The 24,205-nt window shown below is 36.3% G+C and overlaps 1 protein-coding gene across 1 annotated transcript; it reads left to right on the forward strand.

The window, feature by feature from the left end:
• The first annotated feature begins 640 nt into the window (after nt 1-640).
• Nucleotides 641-23,018, forward strand: LOC149841780 (amino acid transporter AVT1A-like). Its single transcript, XM_089998691.1, has 12 exons — nt 641-908; nt 2,058-2,338; nt 2,567-2,781; nt 3,198-3,221; nt 3,334-3,514; nt 3,642-3,861; nt 3,949-4,084; nt 4,221-4,240; nt 4,365-4,510; nt 22,302-22,345; nt 22,475-22,537; nt 22,749-23,018. The coding sequence occupies exons 1-12, from the start codon at nt 697-699 to the stop codon at nt 22,839-22,841; spliced, it is 1,635 nt and encodes a 544-aa protein (XP_089854817.1). The 5' UTR covers nt 641-696; the 3' UTR covers nt 22,842-23,018.
• The last annotated feature ends 1,187 nt before the right edge of the window (nt 23,019-24,205 follow it).

The following is a 24,205-nucleotide window of genomic DNA, read 5'->3' on the forward strand; positions in this document are numbered from 1 at the left end:
TGTGGTAAGATATCCAAACAAATCTAAAAGGTGTGGTCCATGGAATCATGGCCCTCAAAAGTTCGGACATCATCTTTAACTTGGGCAGGCATTTTGGTTTATCCAAGCCTGTTTGGATCAAATTCTCTGCTAATGTCTTCTGCTTATCTCTTCACTCAAGATCACAGAGGCCTCCCTTGAAAAGATCAAGGCCATTCCTCATTAGTGCTGGGATATGTACGTATTCACCTAATTGAGATCGTGATCTACAATATGACATAAAATATGAGATAGGATGACAATTTTATCACGAGAGCTTTCCGTAAACTTCTCTATAAAAGAACGGTTCTGTAATACAGCGAAGTTATAGAAACAGACAAACGTTGTACTTATTCCAGGTCAAAAGAAGAACGATTAACAGGGATCTTAATAAGAGGGCCACTCGCGTCCTTGACAAAAAACTGATGTACGTATCCGTAATTCTCTCTTTACAATTTTTTTTTTATTTGGCGCCATGCTGAAAACGAGATCCTTTCGCCCGTTGAGAAGAGAAAACCCGTCCTTCTCCTTACGCCCACTCCCTCTCTCGCTTTCATCGGTTCTCTTTTCAAGAGAGTGTATTCCGGAATTATCTCGAAATCCCGCACAAATTCTCGAAATTCTGATTCGGAATCCGATTCCTGACAGTTGGTTCTTCCCCTTTTTGGAGTTGGAGGGATGGAGAAGGCGAAGGACGGCGAGGTGTTCATGGAGAGCGGAGGAGAGGAGGACCGAGACGATCGTAGCGAGAAGAGTTCCCTGCACGAGACCGACATCGAGATGCAGGAGACGAGCGAGGATGACGACGATGACGGAGATTCCTGGGAGAAGAAGGAGAAGCCTTCGCCTTCCTCTGTCTTCTCCTCCAATCAATGGCCGCGGAGTTACCGGTTCAGCTTTCTGACCTCCTCCTCTTCTTCTTCTTCTGTTTTGGTATTGTTGGCTCTGATTTTGAATCACAGTTAGTTTGCTTCTTCGCCGAATGAAAATATATCGAGACGAAGCCGGATTTTATTTATTTATTTTTTCTTTTGCTGCGATGATAATAATTCAGGAAATTGTCTGATTTTGCATAGGGTAGTGTCTCTAGTTCTACAATTTCTTTCGAATTGCCTGTTGATTCTTCTCCACTCCATAGTAGAGGACCGATGTTAGAATAGAGATCGAGTACTTGAGTAGTGAGGGATCGAACTCCTTGACCTATACATCGGGATGGAGGGATTTATGATGCCATTTTTGTGGAAGCGGAGTTATTCTTTTTCTACTTCATTATTGAAATTAATGTTTGAATTTCAACATTTTGAAAGGAGGGTGGATTACAGTTTGGATTTTCCGTTTAGGTTGAACAGAAGCAGAGAATTCTTTGCTCGAGGTGATGGTATCTGAATTCGTTCAGAGAATATGCAATTTCTTGTCTGACAGGATGAAATTTATCTGAGTGGAAGAGATGATTCTAGCTAGCAGGTTGCAATTTTGTAAATGCGTTCTATCAGAAGGGTGGCGCTTAATTTTAGGTGGTGGAGGCGTATCAACCACATTTGGGAATATCCCCTGTTTTTTCGATAGGCAAACTGGGGAATAAACCCAATGAGATTTGAACCTGAGAGCCCTTGGCTATGATAGTGTGACTTAACCATCCAGCTATCCATATTATGCACATATAGTGGGATGACTGCAGTGCTGTTAGGAGAGATGGATATGGGTATTCATGATCAGTTTGGGTAAGATTTTTGCTGTGTATGATCTGGAAAGAAGACAGTGATGGTATTCGCTTTCTAGACAAAATTTCCCCTGCGCATGATTAAAACACTTGCATGATATATACCAATTCGTACTTCCTATAAAAGGGTTGACATGTTTACTGATCTCCATGTTGGTACTTAGTAATGAATTTGAATTGCAGATATTTTACTTACCCCTGTCTGTAGGATGCATTTGCTTTAATTATATAAATTTCATGTTAGTTGTGCCCCACACAGTCTGATATGCAGATGTTATATTGGTTTGCTTTGTTTAAATGAAGTTGCTTTTTCAAACAGGGAATCAACTGATTCTTATACAATCACTGCATCTCCAATATTTGGCCGTCTTCAACTCAGTCCCATTCTTAGGTATTCAAGTTTCCATCAAAGTGCACCGGTTGGCAATGATTTGGAAGCCAAATTGCCTTTGCTATCTGGAAACATTATTGAGAGGCAAGACTCGGAGAAACCATTGAGAAAATGCAGTGTCTTCCAGGAGCCACAATGCCTAGATATGCAGTTCTCTGGAGAAGGACATGGTGTTCATGGATGTAGCTTCACCCAGACTGTTTTTAATGGTATAACAATTTAATCAGCATTCACAAGCTACTGGCATATCATTTTCTACATCATATAATGCTTCAATTTTATATGAAACCTGGAGTTATATCTGGAGCTATGTGTTTAGCTGATAAGGCTTTTAGATTGCTCATTACCATTTGAAATTGGACTTTCTAATAATGAGAAAATGTCTCTTCTTTTTGTTCTTTCCTGCTGCTTTCATTAAACTGGGGACGGGTAACCAGCTGTTAACGTGATGGCGGGTGTTGGACTTCTTTCTACACCATTTACAATAAAAGAAGCTGGATGGGCAAGTTTGCTTGTCTTAGTTTGCTTTGCAGTAGTCTGCTGCTATACAGGCATCCTCATGAGGCGCTGTTTGGAAAGCAGAAATGGTATTTTGAGCTACCCAGATATTGGAGAAGCTGCATATGGAAGATATGGGCGCCTTTTCATATCTGTAAGTAATTTGACTTATTCTCAGTTTCTTGTTATAGCCTTGTAGGATTCTTCTATTCTCCAGGATTACTAACGCCAGTTTGTGAAGTTTGATGGTTGTGTTTGATATTTTTTATTTAGCCTTCTAGATTAGAGATAAACATAGTGCAAAATACCTTTTGTCAGAAATAGGTAAAATATTCTGTCCCAACTACGGTCTCCTACATTTATGCATATAGTTGAAAAAAAAGGAATATCCTTTTTAGTTCAGTATGCTCATCTCATGATGAAGCTTCATATGTACAATCCCAGGTTTCCCTTTGAAGGGGAAAAAATTGTCTTATGTCAAATCAATTGAATTTTATTGAGAAACTTAGAGAATTCATCTTTAAATATATATATGCCATGTTTTCTAAAGCTGTTCCTTTCTTCATACAGATTGCTTTGTACATGGAGCTGTATGTAAGTATGCTATGAATAATGATTCTTGTTTGGTTGAGCATTTCTTTTTTCTTGACAAAATCATACGGACCTTAATGCTTTCTCTCCCTTTTTTTTTAATTCCATAATGCAGTCATATTGCGTAGAGTTTATAATTTTGGAAGGTGACAACCTGACGAGGATATTTCCCAGTGCTTCACTTGATTGGGCTGGGATTCATGCCGACTCTGTGCACTTTTTTGGAATTTTAACTGGTCTGATCATTCTTCCAACAGTTTGGTTAAGAGATCTTAGAATTATATCTTACCTTTCAGGTGCTGCATAGTGTCAAATTTTTCATGCTCCCACTTTTTTCATACTTGTGAACATTGAGCAACTACAAAGTTTTAACAGTATTGTGTATCTTCATTCTTATCTGGGCACTTCATATGCATGATGCAGCTGGTGGTGTTCTTGCAACCATTTTAATATCCCTTTCAGTGTTTGTTGTGGGTACAACTGATGGTATAGGATTCCATCAGACTAGTTCGTTTATCAAGTGGAGTGGCCTCCCATTCACAATTGGGGTGCATGGGTTTTGCTATTCTGGGCACACAGTTTTCCCTAATATATATCAATCAATGGCAGATAAAACAAAATTCAACAAGGCATTGGTTGTTTGGTAGGTAAACATTATTCATGTGACATCAGAAATTACTGATAGTGCCTCCACACAACATTTCTTCTGAAATGGCTATTTGTTCCACAGCTTCTTTTTGTGCACTGCTATATATGGTGCTGTTGCAGCAATCGGATATCTCATGTTTGGTCAGAGAACACTATCTCAAATAACATTGAATTTGCCAAGGCATGCTTTTGCTTCAAAAGTTGCCTTGTGGACAACAGTAAGTACCTTATTTGGTTTCTCTACCTATGCTTTTCCAGAAGTTGTGTTATATATATATATCTTAGCAACTAATCATGTTATCACAATTTACTTTTCCTGTGGTAATCTTTCCTCTTTTTATTTTTTCTCTTTAGGTGATTAATCCTTTTACCAAGTATCCTTCTACTTCTAAGGAAAACTATAGATTATTGAGATGAAATAAAATGCTTCTTTGGTGCTAAATCTCAAAATTTCAGTGTCTGCTTTTGTACAGAAGTTACTTCCTTGACACAAAACAGATATGCATTGCTTCTTACTCCCTTGGCAAGGGGTTTTGAGGAGTTGCTTCCAGTAGGGACTCGAAATGAGTTGCTTTTTTCCATTCTCATACGGACGGGACTAGTTGTTTCAACTGTTTTTGCTGCATTCCTTCTACCATTTTTTGGTATGTTCAGCAGATGCTCTTACATATGCTAAGTTTTCTTCAGAATAGTCAAAGCATACACTGAAAAAGTTGGCTCACAGCTTGCAATTTCTAAAGATGTAGATTAAGTGTAGGACTGAGAATCAGTAAGCATTCTAACCTGTGATAAAACAAAGAATTATAGTATTCATGTACTATGAACAATATATGATCTGAACGGTTAGCATGTCCCTCTTAAAATGTAGTCTCTTTTATATATATATATCAAACCCGATAAGGGTATTTATGTAAATTCACGTATTTTACGCATATTCTCACTTGAGAATATGATTGTACTTTTTTCATTTTCAATTTCTTTTTACTTTTTTTCTTATTTTTTTACTTTTTGGACTGATGTGACATGAGGGGGTCCTCAATACACATGTTGGAGCCCCCTCCAACGGTTACATTTCTAACCGTTGGAGGGGCTCCAACGTATGTATTGGAGCCCCCCCATGTCTCCAATGCATTATAAATAGGGGTGATCCCCTTTAGCTTTTTTATGTTTTTGTAAAGCCCCTTTTGGGACCCAATATATTGAAGTTGATATTTTTTATGCTTTTGTGCATGTGTATCCGTGCCTTTGTGCACTTGTGATAGTTCTCCTTTGTGCCTTTGTGCACACTTCGTGTTTCTAGCATTGTGTTTATATACAAAGTCTCGTTTTATAGAGATTTTCACATGGTATCAAAGCAAGGTCGCTTGGAGAAAGAAATTCGTGTTGTTCTTCACAATATTGAGTGCCTCGAAAAGCATGCCTTCAACCTTTTTGTGATTGGCATAAAGACTCCTCTTCATCCAATATTTTAGAAGATTACTACAACAAGTAAGATTCAAAATCTTATCGTGGTACGTCCCCTTTTCTCTCATCTTACCTCTCTAATGGGTGAAAAAGACATTTTTTTCTTGGTTTCAAGCTAAATGGCTTCAATTATCGCGTATAGGCCGGAAATATGAAAGCCCATATTAAAGGAAAAGGGCTTTGGGGTTACGTTAAAGGCTCAATTCCGGAACCGGAGCCTAAAATTACATTGATTAAAGAAGGCGAAATCAAAATTCTTGAGGGAGATGAAAGAACTAAGGCTCTTGAGGAGTATAGTAGAAAACATGAGGAGTGAGAAATGAAGAACTTCAAGATCTTGTCATGGATTTTTTCCTCCGTTGAGACAAGAATTAACACCAATATTATAAAGTTTAAAAAGGCTTCTCAAGCATGATAGTACTTTGAGAAGATGTACACTTCTAGGGACTTGTCCCATAAGTATCACTTTCAAAAGAGGGCGCTAACCCTTCTTCAAGGGGAGATGACTATAAGGTAGTATTTTGTCGAGCTCTCTTCCATTTGAGATGAGCTTGCTATGCTCGAACCCAAGTGGAGTGGAGAAGCCATAGAGCTTCGTCATAAACAACTAGAAGAAAATCGATTTTTCAACTTTTTGAATGGGCTAAGGCCCGAGTTTGAGCAAATTAGATCTTCTCTCTTATCCTCCTTCACCTCTCCCTCTCTTGAAGACGTCATTACAAAATTAAGTGGAGAGGAAATTCGTATGAGCATTAGCAATCAAAATCCAAGTGTTCTTGTAATGCCCACAAATCAAGAAGAGTGTGATGGAGAAAATGTCGTTTCTAGGCCCGGGAACAACTTGAGGACATATAAACCTCCTCATTTTAAAAGCCAAAATCAAGGAACCAATGGTTGTCAAGGCGGAAGAAGGCACTATAGCAAAATTGTGTGTCACTTTTGCGAAGAGTTGGGTCATATCAAATTGGTTTGTCCCAAATGAAAGAAATTACTAGCAATGGCCACCACAAAAAGATGAATCTACAAATGGAGCTCTCTCTCTAAATCAAATTATGGAAGCTCTTCAACCTCTTCTTAAGGGAGCTATTTTCGGTGCCGCCGTGTCTACTCCTTCTCTTCCAAGTAAAACTTCTTGGCTTTTAGATTCGGGTGCTTCATTTCATGTCTTCAAACATTTTCTCTCTTTTCGAATATTCTGAAAGTTCGTCACCATCTTTTTTTTTCAACCGCGGATGACACTGTAATGAAATGGTGGTCTTCAACAAATGCACAAATAACTCACAAACAAGTGTCTATTGGAGACACTACAAGCATGACCCTTGAAAGGGTATAAAAGGAAGAACACTTGAAAAATAAATAATACTTTATTCATGAACAAAATGCTTAAGAAGCATAGATGGTTTACATTGAAGGGGTTCACCCCTATATATACAAAAAAATGGAAGAGAGAGGAGAGCTCATTTTGAGCTCTCCAAAAGAGACGTTGGATTCCAACGTCTCTTAATATAGCTGTTGGACTACAGTCCAACAGTATTTATTATTATAGCTGTTGGACTATAGTCCAACAACATTTATTATAGCTGTTGGACTACAGTCCAACAACTATTTGCACAGTCAAGTTCCAACAGGAACTTGACTGGATCAAATATCTAGTTTCTATTAAACTAGATGCTAAAAAAGAAAATAAAGAAAAATAGAAAAAGAAAATAATAAAAGAAAATATAATAATATTAAATAATATATATATATATTACAGTTTACATTTTAACACTCCCCCTCAAACTTACAGTACAATGAGCGAAAGTTTGTCTAAGAGGAAGTGAAATCTGGGAGCAGCGAGAGGCTTGGTGAAGAAGTCTGCTAATTGATATTCTGATGTAACATATGGCAGATCAATGGTTCCATGTAAGTATTCCTCTCTGACATAGTGACAGTCCATCTCAATGTGTTTAGTGCGCTCATGGAATGTCCGGTTGCTTGCAATGTAGATCGCACTTTTGTTGTCACAGCACATCTTTGAAGCTTGCGTTGCTTTAGCTCCCATATCCTCTAACAATCGTCTGAGCCAAACAACCTCCATAGTGGTGGTTGCCATGGCTCTGTATTCAGCTTCGGTGGAGGAAAGAGAGACTTTCTGTTGCTTCTTGCACCTCCACGAAATTAAGGTTTCACCTAGGAACACACAAAAACCAGTAGTTGAGTGTCTATTATTGGGATCACCTCCCCAGTCAGCATCAGTATATGCAATTAAATTTAATGAAGATGAAGCAGACAAGAAGAGTCCTCGTGAAAGAGAGGATTTTAAGTATCTAATAATACGCAAAATCGCTCCCATGTGCACGGAGGTGGGAGCATGCTGAAACTGACTGACTGTATGAACCGCATGAGTTATATCTGGCCTAGTAATGGAAAGATAAGAAAGAGCTCCAACAAGCCGTCTATAAGGAGTAGGATCATCAAGAAGTTCTCCATCATCAATTTTCATTTTAACATTAACAACTTCTGGAGTGTCTACTTTCTTATCATCTGTAATTCCAGACCTGGAAACGACATCAAGAGCAAATTTAGATTGAGATATCAAATACCCCCGAGGGGAATAAGCAACTTCAATGCCTAAAAAATATCTTAATAAACCTAAGTCAGTCATTTCAAAGTGAGTTTTAAGAAGAGATTTGATATTTGCAACTCCCTGTTTGTCGCCTCCAGTGATGATCATATCGTCCACATAGAGAAGAAGAATAATGATGCCTGCATCAGATTTCTTAACAAACAAAGCAGTGTCAGTTAAACAAGGTTGAAAACCAATATCAAGCATAACATGACTAAATCGGTCATACCAGGCTTTTGGAGCCTGTTTAAGACCATAAAAAGCTTTTTCTATACGAAGAGCTTTACCCTTAGGGATACTAATACCAGGTGGGGCTTCCATGTATACTTCTTCAACGAGATTCCCATTCAGGAAAGCATTTTTGACATCTAATTGAAAGATAGGCCATGTTCTAATGGAGGCCAAGGCTATTAAAGTTCTAACAATGGTCATACGGGCCACAGGAGCAAATGTTTCTTCATAATCGATGCCATACTCTTGGGCATATCCTTTTGCTACTAAACGAGTCCCATCACTTTTGGTTTTGACTTTGTATACCCACCTACAACCTATAGGTTTCTTACCTGGAGGAATATCTTGTATCGTCCAAGTATTGGCCTTTTCTAGTGCATCCAATTCTATTTTCATGGCTTCTATCCATTCTATATGATTTTTTGCTTGAGAATAGGATGATGGTTCAACATATGATTGTTTTAATGTAATGGCGGCCCTATACGTGGGTGAAAAAGATTCATAAGACACAAATTTTTCTGGAGGTTTAGAGATTCTAGACGTTCTTCTAGGTGAGACTTCAGAGTATTTTTGTAATGCACATGGAAGATTTTGCTCTCTACGTCTTGAATATTGTAGACTAACATCCCTATGAATTTGCTCTTCATTATCATCATTTTCAACAACAATAGGACTTTGATCATTGTCAAGGTCACATCCAACATCACATTCATTGGATTTTGAAGTTGGATCAATTAAAAACGAGTATTCAGTGACATCCTTGGATTTTTCAAATTCAAAGAAGCTTTCTTTTTCCAAAAAAGATACATTTCTTGACACATATAATTTGTCATTTTGAAAATCGAAACACCTGTAGCCTTTTTGATTATCAGCATATCCTAAAAAGGCACATGGAATTGCACGAGGAGAGAGTTTGTCATTTCTGTTGGTGAAAACAAAACATTTGCATCCAAAGACTCTTAATCTAGAATAATCTGGAGTTGTATTCTTTAATGAGGAAGATGGCATCCTATTAATGAGGTAGGTAGCAGTTAGGACCGCTTCAGCCCAAAAACTTTTTCGAACTTGATTTGCAATTAGCAATGTCCTAGTAGTTTCCATAATGTGTCGATGTTTGCGTTCGGCTAGGCCATTCTGTTGTGGAGTGTGTGGACATGATCTTTGATGTGTAATACCATGTAAATTGAGATAGTCTTTGAATTCGTTGGACATAAATTCTCCCCCTGAATCAGTGCGAAAAACAAAAATATCATTTTGAAACTTATTTTTAACCATTTTATGAAATATTTGGAAGTTAGCAAAGACATCAGATTTATGTTTAAGAAAATAAATCCAAGTATGTCTAGAAAAGTCATCAACAAAAATGACATAATATGTATAACCACCTTTGGAAATAACTGGTGCGGGGCCCCAAACATCCGAATGTATTAACTCAAGTGGTCGTGAGGAAACAAAAGTTCTACTAAGAAATGGTAACCTTTTCATTTTGCCAAGAATGCAGTCTTTACAAGAAAAATTTTCAGAATTACAAAATTTTTCCAAACTTGGAAAATATTGAATTTTAGACATATGAGGATGGCCAAGCCTTTTGTGCCATAAATCCAATTCTAATTTCTGAATATTATAACAAAATGCATTCTTGGGTAATTCCAAAAAGTCCATGTAATAAAGTCCTCCTTCTCTATGGCCTTCCCCAATCAGCTTCCCTGACTGGCGATCCTGTACCCAACAACCATGAGAAGAGAAGGAGATATTACATCCATAATCAGATATTTGCGAGACAGATAAGAGATTCAAATTAAGTTTAGGGATATATCTAACTTCTGGGATAAAAAATCTTTTGGATTTTTGAAGATTTTCAAAACATCCTATTCCTTTTACTTCAAGAGATGTGCCATCGGCTGTAAAAACCTTTGACACACTTGAGTTATTTTTAAGACATTCGGATAGACTATTAACATTTGGGGTCATATGAAAAGAAGCACCAGAATCTAAAAGCCAAGAAAAGTTACCTGGACCGGAGAAAGATGCAACTGCCGCTCCAGTTGAGGCTTCGGTTGAGGAGGATACCCCTTTGAGAAGAGGTTGAAGGATTTTCATCAGTTGAGCCATAGACACAGGTGCATCTTGATCTTTTGACTCAGATTCAACAGATGCAACTCTTTTTTCTTCTCTTCTTTTTAACTTTGGACATTGAGGCCTATAGTGCCTCGGTTCATGACAATGATGACAAATAACTTTTCTTTTATCAAAGTCGCCGTTTTGCCTTCCAAAATGAGACGGCTTGTAAGTACGAGTATGATTCCCCGGTCTAGATACAGCTAAAACGGAGTCATCATCAACTTTTGGAGTACTTTTTCTAAGTCTATTTTCCTCCATAGTGAGCTCTTCTATAGTATCAACAATAGAAGGAATTTTTCCACGATGTAAAAGGGCCGATTTGGTGGATTCAAACTCCGGCCTTAGACCATTCACAAATTGATAGAAATGTTCCATATCGAGTTGCTTTTGGCGAAGCTCGATGTCTTCGGCACAATGCCATTTGGGCTCAAGAAGAGCCAACTCTTGCCAAAGTTCGGACAACTCATTATAATATTCTCGAATAGTTTTATCTTTTTGAGTCATTGTCCGAACTTTATCTTGTAAATTGCATACATGTGCAATATCTTTAAGGGAATACATGTTTTTGAGGTATTCCCAAGCCTTATCGGCATGCTCAAACTTAGCTAGACTAGAGCATTTTTTAATGTCTATGCTATTGATGAGCCATGACATAATTTTTGCATGCCCTATCCTCCATTCTTTCCATTTCTTTTCATAAGTGGCTAACGCCTTACTCTTCTCTTCTTCCGTTAGTGGAACCTCTTTATCACCCTCTTTCTTGGTAAGAGATAGTTTAGGTTCCAAATCGGAACCATCCACTATACCCCATAAACCTTTTCCCCAAATGTGGTGCTTCATAATCGAAGCCCACATTACATAGTTAGTATCATTTAGCTTCATAGGAATGATGGTGATCTTATCATTGTCATCCATCTTTTACAAGAGTAAGAGAGGAATAAATAGGAGGAGAGAGAGAGAAAAATAAAAAGAAAAGAAAAAAAGTAGACAAAGGAATAAGAGAGGATACAAAACCAAAATTTTTTGTAGCACAAGTTCGCCTTTCTTCAAACAAATCTTCTTGAGCCAAGAACAAGGTGATGAAACACCTTTTGTAAATGTGGCACGGAAATCGAGGCAGAAGCACTTCAAGATCTAAGGATTTCGTAGCTCTGATACCATGTAATGAAATGGTGGTCTTCAATAAATGCACAAATAACTCACAAACAAGTGTCTATTGGAGACACTACAAGCATGACCCTTGAAAGGGTATAAAAGGAAGAACACTTGAAAAATAAATAATACTTTATTCATGAACAAAATGCTTAAGAAGCATAGATGGTTTACATTGAAGGGGTTCACCCCTATATATACAAAAAAATGGAAGAGAGAGGAGAGCTCATTTTGAGCTCTCCAAAAGAGACGTTGGATTCCAACGTCTCTTAATATAGCTGTTGGACTACAGTCCAACAGTATTTATTATTATAGCTGTTGGACTATAGTCCAACAACATTTATTATAGCTGTTGGACTACAGTCCAACAACTATTTGCACAGTCAAGTTCCAACAGGAACTTGACTGGATCAAATATCTAGTTTCTATTGAACTAGATGCTAAAAAAGAAAATAAAGAAAAATAGAAAAAGAAAATAATAAAAGAAAATATAATAATATTAAATAATATATATATATATATATTACAATTTACATTTTAACAGACACTTCTCTTGAAATTAAGGGAATTGGAAATTTTAAAACCCAAAACTTCTTTGTTCCTAAAATTAGATTTATACCAAAATTGAATTTAAACTTACTTTCCGTCTTTCAACTCTCGGACTTTGGGTGTGACATTCAATTCTCATATAATAAATGTTTAATACAGGATCACCGGTTCGGAAGGTTGATTGGGGAAGGCTCTAGGAATGGAGACTTATACTATGTGGACTCTCTTCAAATTCCTAAAACTCCATTTTGTAATGTGGCCCAATATAATGACATTAATGTTTGGCACAAAAGACTTGGTCATCCCAACATCACCAAGTTGTCTTATTTGGACTTTGTTAAAAATCTTTGTAAAAGTACTTTCTCTTTTAATGATTGCATTCTTGGAAAAATGAGAAGTATGCATTTTGAACAAAGATCTATGTTTACCACTAAACCTTTTGAAATGATTCATTCGGATGTTTGGGGACCGGCACCCGTCATATCCAAGGGAGGTTTTGCCTATTATGTGATTTTTGTGGATGATTTTTCACGATATTGTTGGATATATTTTCTCAAACATAAGCATGAAGTTTTTTCATGCTTTAAATCATATCATATGATGATCAAAAATCAATTTAATAGTAATTTAAAGATATTTAGGACCGATTCCGAAGGTAAATATCTCTTTAATGAATTTAAGAAATATCTTGAAGACTATGGTATTGTCCATCAAAGATCGTGTCCTAAAACCCCACAACAAAATGGTTTGGACGAAAGGAAGCATAGGCATATCATTGAAACCACTAGAACCCTTCTTATTTCTTAAAGTATTCCAAAAAAAATTTGGGCCGAGGCGGCTCTTGCTTCCGTTTATCTTATTAATCGTCTTCCATCCAAAAATTTAGATAAAATCTCTCCTTTTGAGACTCTATATGAAAAAGAACCCGATTATAATAGATTGAGAGTTTTTGGTTGTAAGTGCTTTGTCCTTACAGATAAAAATGATAAACTCTCACCAAAAGCCATTCCTTGTGTTTTTCTTGGCTATTCTGAAACCCAAAAAAGATTTCGATGTTATGATACTAAGAATGATAAGTTATATATCTAAAGGAATGTAACCTTTTTGGAAAATGATAGTGATTTTGAAAAGAATGAATCTCATTTAGAAAATGCCGACTATTCTTTTCTTTTTTATTTATTATCTAAAGATGATATCTCTAGTGATGATGAATCAACATATAACAATGACAATGAAGTGGTTGAAATCAACAATAATTCTAACCCTACTACCTCTCAAGAAGAAAATATAACTAGAGACCCTATCACCTATACTCATAGAGATAAACGCACCTTTAGAAGTGCTATTGAGCAATATAGTGAACCTAGCGAATCTATCTTCACACATGATTCAAACCCTAGAAGAACCGAAAGAACTAGAAGAACTCCCTCTAGATTCGTATCCTTTGATTCTTTTTCTCCTAAATATCGGGCTTGCTTAAGTGCCATTCACTCATATTTTGAACCAATTTTTTTTTAAGATGCCAAACTATGTATTGAATGGAGAGAAGCCATGGAGAGTGAAATCAAAGCGCTTAGCAAAGCCAACACTTGGGAATTTCAAACGCTTCCCAGTGGAAAAAAAACTATAGGATGCCGATGGGTGTTCAAAGTCAAAACCAAGAGTGATGGATATCTTGATAGGTATAAAGCTCGTCTAGTAGCTAAAGGGTATAGTCAAGAATACAAGATTGACTATAAAGAGACATTTGCTCCAGTAGCTCGTATGGTTACTGTCAGATGTCTCATCACCATTGCTTTCATTAGAAAATAGAATATTTATCAAATGGATGTCAAAAATGCCTTTTAAAATGGTGATCTTAATGAAGAAGTCTACATGGATGCTTCACCTAGTATGGAAATTCCTAAAAATAGAGTTCTTTGTCTTCGTAAAGTTCTTTATGGCTTGAAACAAGCTCCCAAAGCTTGGCACAATAGGTTTAATAATGTAATGACTGAAAATGGTTTCTCTTCATGCTATACTGACACTGCATTGTTTGTTAAGAAATTTGATGCAAGAATTGTTATATTACTGTTATATGTTGATGATATGTTGATAACAAGCGATGATACTAAAGGAATCAAAAGTATTAAATCTATCTTGACTTCAAAATTTGAAATGTCAGACTTAGGATTTTTTACATATTTTTTGGGAATTGAAGTTGCTTATTCTCACAGAGGTTACTTTCTGTCTCAAACTAAACTTGTTTGTGAGATTCTTGACAGATTAGGAATCACAGATGACAAGGTCTGTGAAACTCCTGAAATAGTGAGTTCGAAGATGAAGATTGATGATGGGATTTTTCTAAAAGATCCCACACCTTACAGGCAATTGGTTGGATCCCTAACATATCTCAACATTACTAGGCCTCATATTTCTCATGAGTACATGTTGCTAGCCAATTTCAAGATGCACCTACTACAGTTCATATGAGCGTCATTCTTAGCATCATCAAATATATAAAGGGTACAATAAACAAGGGAGTATTTCTATCTTCTTCTTCTTAATTAAGTTTAATTGCTTATACTGACTCTGATTGGGGAGGTGACCCAAATAACCGTCACTCTATCACTGGTTTTTGTATTTTTTTGGAGAATCATTAATTTCTTGGAGATGCAAGAAGCAACAGAAAGTATCGCTTTCATCCACCGACGCTGAGTATAGAGCCATGGCATCTACCACCATGGAGATTGTTTGGATTTGCAGTTTGTTGGAAGATATGAATATTCAAGTTTTAAGGCCTACAAAATTATGTTGTGATAATAAAAGTGCAATCTACATTGCCAAAAATCACACATTTCATGAACGCACGAAGCATATCGAGATGGATTGCCACTATGTTCGTGAGGAATATTTAAGAAGAACCATTGACCTTCCTTATGTTACATCAAAATATCAACTGGCAGACTTCTTCACCAAGGCGTTGTGCTCTCCAAAATTTAACTTCCTTCTTGGCAAACTTTCGGTTGTGGCACTCTAAGTTTGAGGGGGGGGGTGTTAAAATGTAGTCTCTTTTATATATATAGAAATATATATATATATATATATATATATATATATATATATATATATATATATATATATATATATATATCAAACCCGATAAGGGTATTTATGTAAATTCACGTATTTTACGCATATTCTCACTTGAGAAGATGATTGTACTTTTTTATTTTCAATTTCTTTTTTGTATTTTTTTACTTTTTTGACTGATGTGACATGAAGGGGCCCTCAATACACATGTTGGAGCCCCCCCCCCATGTCTCCAATGCATTATAAATAGGGGTGATCCCCTTTAGCTTTTTTATGTTTTTGCAAATCCCCTTTTGGGACCCAATATATTGAAGTTGATATTTTTTATGCTTTTGTGCATGTGTATCCGTGCCTTTGTGCACTTGTGAGAGTTCTCCTTTGTGCACACTTCGTGTTTCTAGCATTGTGTTTATACACAAAGTCTCTTTTTATAGAGATTTTCACAGTCCCTTCATCTGGGTCTCAAAATCACAGCATGTTGAGAGTTGCCGAGAGATAAGCCAGTTCCAAAAGACAAAGGGTAATATTAATAAACATTGAATGAAGAAGGAATATGTTTATTGATAAACAAACAATGCAGAAGAAAGGAACATGTACCTTATCACACTTTTTATGATAAATAGTATGTACTGACTTTGTATGTTTGCAAAGTATAAACAGATGGGAAAAATTATTTCTTTTTGCAAGGGAAAAGTGAATGAATCTTCCATAAGCATTACATCCTTGAGAACCTGCTATAGTTTTGGGCCACTGACAATTAATTGAAGTTAATGACTTTGTGTTGTGTCTAGAGTGCGTGAAGCAATGAAATTATGAAAGCATATGAAATCTATTGAGCATGAATGCAAACTCTTGTTCGCAACATCTGCTAGAATGGTGGTGTTAAAATGTAAACTTGTTAAAATGTAAACCATATATACCTATACATATATATATATATATATAGAGAGAGAGAGATACATATATATATATATTATATGTATATGTATCTATATACATATAAATATAGATATATATATTATAAGGGTAAACCCAATAAGGGTAAATCTGTCCTTTCACCTTTTACGCATATTCATCTTTTTGAATATGATTGTAATTTATTTTTTGTTTTTTATTTTTTGTTTTTTCTTTTCTGTTTTATTATTTCTAGCCTTGGGGGGCCCACATCATAGACGTTGGGCCCCTCCAACGGTCACAAATGTGACCATTGGAGGGGCTCCAACGTCTATGAGTGGAGCCCCTCCAAGGCCTCTCTCATATTATAAATAGGGGTGAACCCCTTTGTATCTTTTAAGCTTTTTAGCAAAAGCTCTCTCACTATTTCAATAAAGATTATATTCTTTATGCCTTTGTGCATTTGTGATCTCTTGAATGTGTTGTGCCTTTGTGCACATTTGTTCTAAATGTTCTTATTGTGCCTTTGTGCACGTGTTTCTCATTAAGAACTTAGTATTCTTATGTATGTTGTCTCTTTGAAGACATTTTCACATGGTATCAGAGCAAGGTCTCTAAAAGAATAGTTAGTGATTTACCTCATCTCGGTGACTACCTTGAAAAACGTGCTTGTTCTTCATCCTTGCATTTTGGCGTAGAGAGCTTCTACAACTCATTTCTAGTGAAGCACACCACATCAAGTAAGCTTTAAAGACTCGTTACGGTAAGTACTTCTACTCTTGAAGTCTCTTATAAAAGTTTCTCATATGGCGGAAAAAGATCCCCACTTTTCTCTTGGTTTCAAACTCAATGGGTCAAACTATCATGTTTGGGCTGGTAATATGGAAGCTCACATCAAAGGTAAGAGACTATGGGGGTATATCCAAGGTTCAATACTGAAACCGGAGCAAAAAATTACGATGGTTGAAAAGGGGAAAATAAAAATTCTTGGTGGAGAAGAAAGATCTAAAGCACTTGAAGAATATAGCAAAAAGCGTGAAGAATGGGAGATGAAAAATTACAAAATCCTATCATGGTTTTTTTCTTCGGTTGAGACTAGAATAAATGCAAATATTTTAAAATTTAAAAGATCATCTCAAGTGTGGGAATATCTTGAAAAAATGTATACCTTAAGAGACTTATCCCACAAGTATTATCTCCAAAAGAGAGCTTTGACTCTCCAACAAGGCGAAATGAACATTAGAGAATATTTCGCCGAATTGTCTTCCATTTGGGATGAGCTTGCTATGCTTGAACTAAAGTGGAGTGGAGAATCCATTGAGCTTCACCACAAACAATTGGAAGAAGATCGGTTCTTTAATTTTTTGAATAGGCTTAGACCCCAATTCAAACAAATAAGATCTTCTCTCCTATCATCCTTTACTTTTCCCCCTCTTGAAAATGTTATTATCAAATTAAGTGGAGAAGAGACTCGTTTGGAAATGAGTAAATCAAACCCAAGTGTTTTTGCTATGCCTTCAAATAAAGATGAAAATGAAAGAGCTTATGCCGTCTCTAGGCCCGGAAGCAATTTAAAATCATATAAACCTCCTCATTTTAACAAGGATCAAAATCAAAGAGTAAGGAAAGAAGGACAAAATAGAAGATGGAATCAAGGAAGGGAGTATGGAAAAATAATGTCACTTTTGTAAAGAACCAGAACATATTAAGCCGGTTTGTCCTAAGTGGAAAAAGAAGGTGGCTATGTCTACCACGTTTCAACCACAAAAAGAGGAGAATCTACCTACCTCCTACAATAGGGCATTGTCTTTAAATCAAATCATGGAGGCTTTTCAACCCTTACTCAAAGATGCCGCTATGTCATCTCCTCCCGGTAAGACCTCTTGGCTCTTAGATTTGGGTGCCTTTTTTCATATGACTCAATTTTTGTGCACTTTCTGAATATATAAAAAATGTTTTTCTATTGTTTGTTTGAACCGCTAATGGCACTTCTCTTGAAATCAATGGAGGTGGAAACTTTGAAAAACAAGATTTCTTTATTCCAAAAGTTAGATTTATACCAAAATTAAATTTAAATTTGCTTTCAGTTTCTCAACTCTCGGACCATGGTTATGATATTAAGTTCTCATCAAATAAATGTTGAGTACATGATCGCTAGTCCGGAAAGTTGATTGGGGAAGGCTCTAGAAAAGAAGATCTCTACTATATGGAGTTTCTACAAATTCCAAAAAATTGTTTTTGTAATATCGTCCAACATAAAGATATAAATGTTTGGCATAAAAGACTTGGACATCCTAATATCGTCAAGCTTTCTTATTTGCATTTTGCTAGGAATCTTTGTAAAAGTAACTTCACTTGTAATGATTGCATTCTTGAAAAAATTAGAAGCTTGTCTTTTGAACAAAGATTTATGTTTACAAACAAACCCTTTGAGCTTGTGCACTTGGATGTATGGGGACCGACATTCGTTATATCTAAAGGAGGATTTGCATACTATGTGATTTTTGTGGATGATTATTCTAGATTTTGTTGGATATATTTCCTTAAGCATAAACATGAGGTTTTTGCATCGTTTAAGACATATCATATGATGATTGAAAATCAATTTAATAGTAACTTAAAGATTCTTAGGATCGATTCCGGAGGAGAGTATCTTTCAAATGATTTTAAAAATTATCTTGAAAATCATGGAATAGTTCATCAAAGATCTTGTCCAAAAATACCTCAACAAAATGGTCTAGCCGAAATGAAACATAGGCATATTATTGAAACAACTAGAACTTTGCTTATTTCTCAAAACATTTCTAAAAGATTTTGTGCTGGGACGACTCTTGCCTCCGTTTTTTTTCATAAATCGCCTTCCTTCAAAAAATCTAAATAAAATTTTACCTTTTGAAATATTGTACCAAAAGGAACCCGATTACAATAGATTGAGAATCTTTGGATGCAAATATTTTGTACTTACCGATAAAAATGACAAACTCTCACCAAAAGCTATTCTTTGTGCATTTCTTGGATATTTTGAAACTCAAAAAAGTTTTAGATGCTATAATGTTAAGAATGATAAACTATATGTTTTTAGGAATGTGACTTTCTTAGAAAATGTTAGTAGTTTTAAAGAATGTGAAACTCATAAAGAGAATATAGATTACTCTTTCTTGTTCGAGTTACTATCTAGAGATGATGATATTTCTAGCGATGATGAACTCGTATATAATGATTCTAGTGATAATGAAAATATAGATGAAAATAACAACTATTCTTATCAATCTATTGATCATCCTATAGAAGAAAGAACGTCTAATGACTCTATCATCTATACACATAGAGATAGAAACAATTTTAGAAGTTCAATTGAAAAATATAGTGAATCTAATGAACCTTCCTTAATAAATAATCCTCGTAGAACCGAGAGAACTAGAAGAAACCCTTCTAGATTTATTTCCTATGAATCCTTTTCACCTAAATATAGAGCATGTCTTAGTGTCATTCATTCATATGTAAAACCTAAAAGTTTTGAAGAAGCTAAGAAAATGTTAGAATGGAGGGATGTAATGGATAATAAACTTAGAGCCCTTAGGAAAGCCAAAACTTGGGAATTCCAAGATTTGCCAAAAGGAAAGAAAACTATATGATGTAGGTGGGTTTTCAAAGTTAAAACTAAGAGTGACGGGTCTCTTGAGAGATATAAAGCTCGTTTTATCGCCAAGGGGTATAGTAAAAAATATGGTATTGATTACGATGAAACTTTTGCCCTGGTTGCGCGAATGGTTACTGTTAGATGCCTAATTACAATTGCATCTATTAAAAATGAAACATATATCAAATGGATGTTAAAAATGCTTTCTTAAATGAAGATCTATATGAAGAAGTTTATATGGATGCCCATCCGGGTATGAATGTGTCTAAAGGCAAGGTCTTTCGCCTACGAAAAGCCCTCTATGGTTTGAAACAAGCTCATAAGGCTTGATATGATCGATTTACCAGTATAATAGTAGAAATGATTTTTTACACTGATACTGCTCTATTTGTCAAGAACTCTGATGTAGGTATTGCAATTTTGTTATTATATGTTGATGATATGTTGATCACAGGTGATGATGCTGTAGGAATCAAGAGTATCAAGTCTACTCTAACGGAAAAATTTGAAATGTCGAACTTAGGTTTTCTGACATATTTTTTGGGCATTGAAGTTGCCCATTCTCACAGGGTTTATTTTTTGTCCCAAACTAAATTTGCTTGCGAGGTCATTGATAGATCAGGCATTTCAGATGACAAAACTTATGAAACTCCTGAAATAGTAGGGACAAAGATGAAGATTGATGATGAAATTCCTCTAGAAAATCCTACTCCTTATAGGCAACTCGTTGGTTCATTGATGTATCTTAGCATCACCAGGCCAGATATATCTCATGCAGTGCATGTTGCAAGTCAATTTCAACATGCTCCTACATCAGTTCATATGAATGTTGTTTTTTGGATTATCAGATATGTGAAAGGGTTCATAAATAAGGAAGTATTTATATATTCATCTTCTGAGTTAAATTTAATTGCTTATATTGACTCTGATTGGGGAGGTGACCCAAATAACCGTCACTTCACCATTAGTTTTTATGTGTTTTTAGGTGAATCATTGGTTTTTTGGAGATGCAAAAAATAACAGAAGGTGTCTCTGTCTTCTATTGAGGCTGAGTACCGAGCCATGACAACTATAATCATGAAAATTGTTTGGATTCGGCAGTTGCTAGAAGATATGGGGGTTCGTGTTTAAGGGCCTACAAAGTTGTGCTGTGACAATAAAAGTGCAATATATATTGTCAAGAATCACACATTTCATGAGCGAATGAAGCATATCAAAATGGATTGCCATTATGTTAGAGAAGAATACCTGAAGAAAGTCATTGATCCCCCTTATGTAACATCAGAATATCAACTGACTGACTTCTTTATTAAGGCACTATGTTCCCCCAGATTCAATTTTCTTCTTGGCAAACTTTCGGTCATCACACCATAAATTTGAGGGGGGATGTTAAAATGTAAATTATATATATATATAGTAAGGGTAAACCCGATAAGGGTAAATCTGTCTTTTTACCTTTTACGCATATTCATCTTTTTTAATATGACTGTAATTTATTTTTTGTTTTTTAGTTTTTCTTTTTCCTTTTTGTTTTATTATTTCTAGCCTTGGGGGCCCACATCATAGAGGTTGGGCCCCTCCAACGGTCACAAATGTGACCATTGGAGGGGCTCCAACATCTATGAGTGGAGCCCCTCCAAGGCCTCTTTCATATTATAAATAGGGGTAAACCCCTTTGTATCTTTTAAGCTTTTTAGCAAAATCTCTCTCACTATTTCAATAAAGATTAATATTATTTATGCCTTTGTGCATTTGTGATGTGTTGTGCCTTTGTGCACATTTGTTCTAAGTGTTCTTATTGTGCCTTTGTGCACGTGTTTCTCACTAAGAACTTAGTGTTCTTATCAGAGGCGTAGCTAGGGGGGGGCAGGACTGGGCTGTAGCCCAGTCCTGCCTCCCGAAACAGTTAATTTTTTTTTTTAAAAGCCCAGTCCTAGCCCAGCCCTGATTCCATATGAAATAGATTTTTATCCATTTTTTAGCCCAACCCTGACTGCAGCAAATAGTTTGATTTGTCCATATGAAATAGATTTTTATTAATAATTGTAGCCATTTTTTATTTTAACTCAAAAAAAAATTTCGGGGGCACTGCCCCCGAACCCCCGACTATCACACAATTTTTTTTCTACACCCCTATTTGCCCCCCTCGCATGAATCCTAGCTACGCCCCCGGTTCTTATGTATGTTATCTCTTTCAAGACATTTTCACAGGTGGGTCAATCTTAGGAAACATGATGAAATGGTTAATTCTCTGACTTTCAGAGATTTATTCTTTTAGCTTATTCTCATGAACCTAGGTAATCCAGAATGACTCGAACCTTGTGCAAGTTAATGCATATGATACGTTTCTGAGTTCTGATAGGAAGTTTCAGAAAACTTTGTTCATTTCTGTGCATTCTAAAGATCCACAAGCTATTCCACATGCTCCTGCAATAGATAAAGCAGTGTCATAACTAGAGGAGGAGCTTGCATATAGTACATTGAGTACAGAGTGAATAAGTTAGTTTTGTTCTGTGACAATGCTAACAATCTGTAAGTAATGCAATAGTTAGTCGAAAAACAGTATTGGTATATAAAAATCAATCCAATGATTGTTTTAGCATACTCTACATGATTCTAGTCAGTATTCTTTATGTTATTCTAGCTACTTTATCATCTATGATCTGAGCTAGTGGTTTTCTTTCTCATTGGGTTACACTTGCAGGTCTAGTGATGGCTTTAATTGGCTCTCTTCTCAGTGTACTTGTGGTAATAATCATGAAGCCGTCATTGTGCATCTTATAATATGGGATACACTTCTAGGCCCACATATTTTTCTAACTTTTCTGATCACCAATGACTGGTAACCGTTCATCTGATAATGTATGTTTGTGACAGGCAGTCATCTTGCCTCCGCTCTGTTTCTTGAAGATTGCACAGAAGAATGCTACAACTTTTCAGGTTCACTAAAACATGCAGCATCGGTTACACACACACACACACACACACACACAGACACACACGTGCACACAGAAACACACGTGCACGCCGACACACGTGCACGCCGACACACGCGCACACCCACACCCACACGCAAATCAATCTGCTTAAGTTATGCATTCTTTTATTTGGCCATTTATTATATTTGTTCCGTTTGTTTCTTGGTAATCAGGTCATTCTAAGTATCATGATCATTGGATTAGGCATGGTTGGTGCAGCACTCGGCACGTACTCATCAGTAGCTCGGATCCTGCATAGCTATTGATTCTTTCTGAGCCTGGAAGCCAATTGCCAGTGTCCAAAAGGAAGTTCTGTTTTCTGTTTGGTTCTGATTGTAAAAGCATATTGATGGGAAGAAGAACTATAGCTGGACTCTTTATTTATGCATAGTCCACGAGAGGTGATTTATATTCTAAGACATACTTTAATCATGCTAAAACCAACTCAGGCAACTGAACTTGATACAAGCCCATACTGGGGCCAGCATCTTGGCTAGGCTTTGAAACCTAGCACCAGAATCGAAATTGTTCATGCGTGTGATATTAGTTAGTAATTCTTGATTAGTATAAGCTAAATCTTAGTCTCTTTGTGGTAGTCACCCATATAGTCTAAGGGCTCAACATCCAACTTTGGCAGCTAAATCCAGTCTGGTTCATGTGCTAAAAGGAATCATAGCTTGTTCTACTATCTGTTCAAATGCTCAATCAAATCACCTTAAGTCCTCCAAAGAATTGACACCAAACAGATATGCATTGCTTCTTACTCCCTTGGCAAGGAGTTTTGAGCAGAGTTGCCAGTTGGGGAAGCGGGAGTGGGAATCAACTCGGGAAGTGGAAGCAGGAAGCGAGGCACTTCTAAAATTTTAGGAAGCGGAAAGCGCGGGACGACTTAGAGGCGAACCAGAAATCGTCTCGGAAGCGAGAAGAGAAACCAACCGTAAGCGACCTAGGAAGTGAACTAGAAGCGAGGGGGAAGCGAAAAAGTTAAAAAGAGAGGAAGAAACAACAAAAAAATAGAAAAAAAGGGAAAGCAAGTGGGAAGCGCACTTCCCCTAAAAAATTGGTGCTTTTGAGCGCGTTTTGGAAGCACCACATTTCATGCTTCAGAAACGCACTTCGGGGAAGCGCGCTTCCCCGAGTCTTAAAAGAATTAGTTCCGGTAACCCTAGTTTTGAGGAGTTGCTTCCAGTAGGGACTCGAAATGAGTTGCCTTTTTCCATTCTCATACGGATAGGATTCAACTGTTTTTGTTGCATTCCTTGTACCATTTTTTGGTATGTTCAGCAGACACTTCTACATGTGGCAATTTGGCTTCAGAATATTCAAATCATAGCACTGGCAATGCCAACTTAATAGCACTGAAAAAGTTGGCTTGAAGTTTGCATTATCTAAAGATGTAGATTAAATCTAGGAATGAGCATTAGTAAGCATTATAGCCTGTAATAAAGGTAAAAACTTGTAGTGTGCATATTCTATGAACAGTATATGACCTGCACATTGAGAACTGCCTAGAGATAAGCGAGATGCAAAGTTCAAAGGGTAATATTAATAAACAATGAATGCAGAACGAACATGTTTATTGATAAAAAAATCAATGCAGAAGAAAGAAACATGTATCTCAACTTTTTAT

This window comes from Nuphar pumila, chromosome 3 (assembly GCF_984573655.1).
Source record: "Nuphar pumila chromosome 3, dmNupPumi1.hap1.1, whole genome shotgun sequence".
Taxonomy (NCBI): Eukaryota; Viridiplantae; Streptophyta; class Magnoliopsida; order Nymphaeales; family Nymphaeaceae; genus Nuphar; species Nuphar pumila.

Coding starts and splice junctions, on each gene's coding strand:
- LOC149841780 (XM_089998691.1), top strand. CDS start 697: ATGGAGAAGGCGAAGGACGGCGAGGTGTTCATGGAGAGCGGAGGAGAG. Junction 4,085..4,220: donor AAGTTGCCTTGTGGACAACA/GTAAGTACCTTA, acceptor TTTTCTCTTTAG/GTGATTAATCCTTTTACCAA. Junction 4,241..4,364: donor GTGATTAATCCTTTTACCAA/GTATCCTTCTAC, acceptor GACACAAAACAG/ATATGCATTGCTTCTTACTC.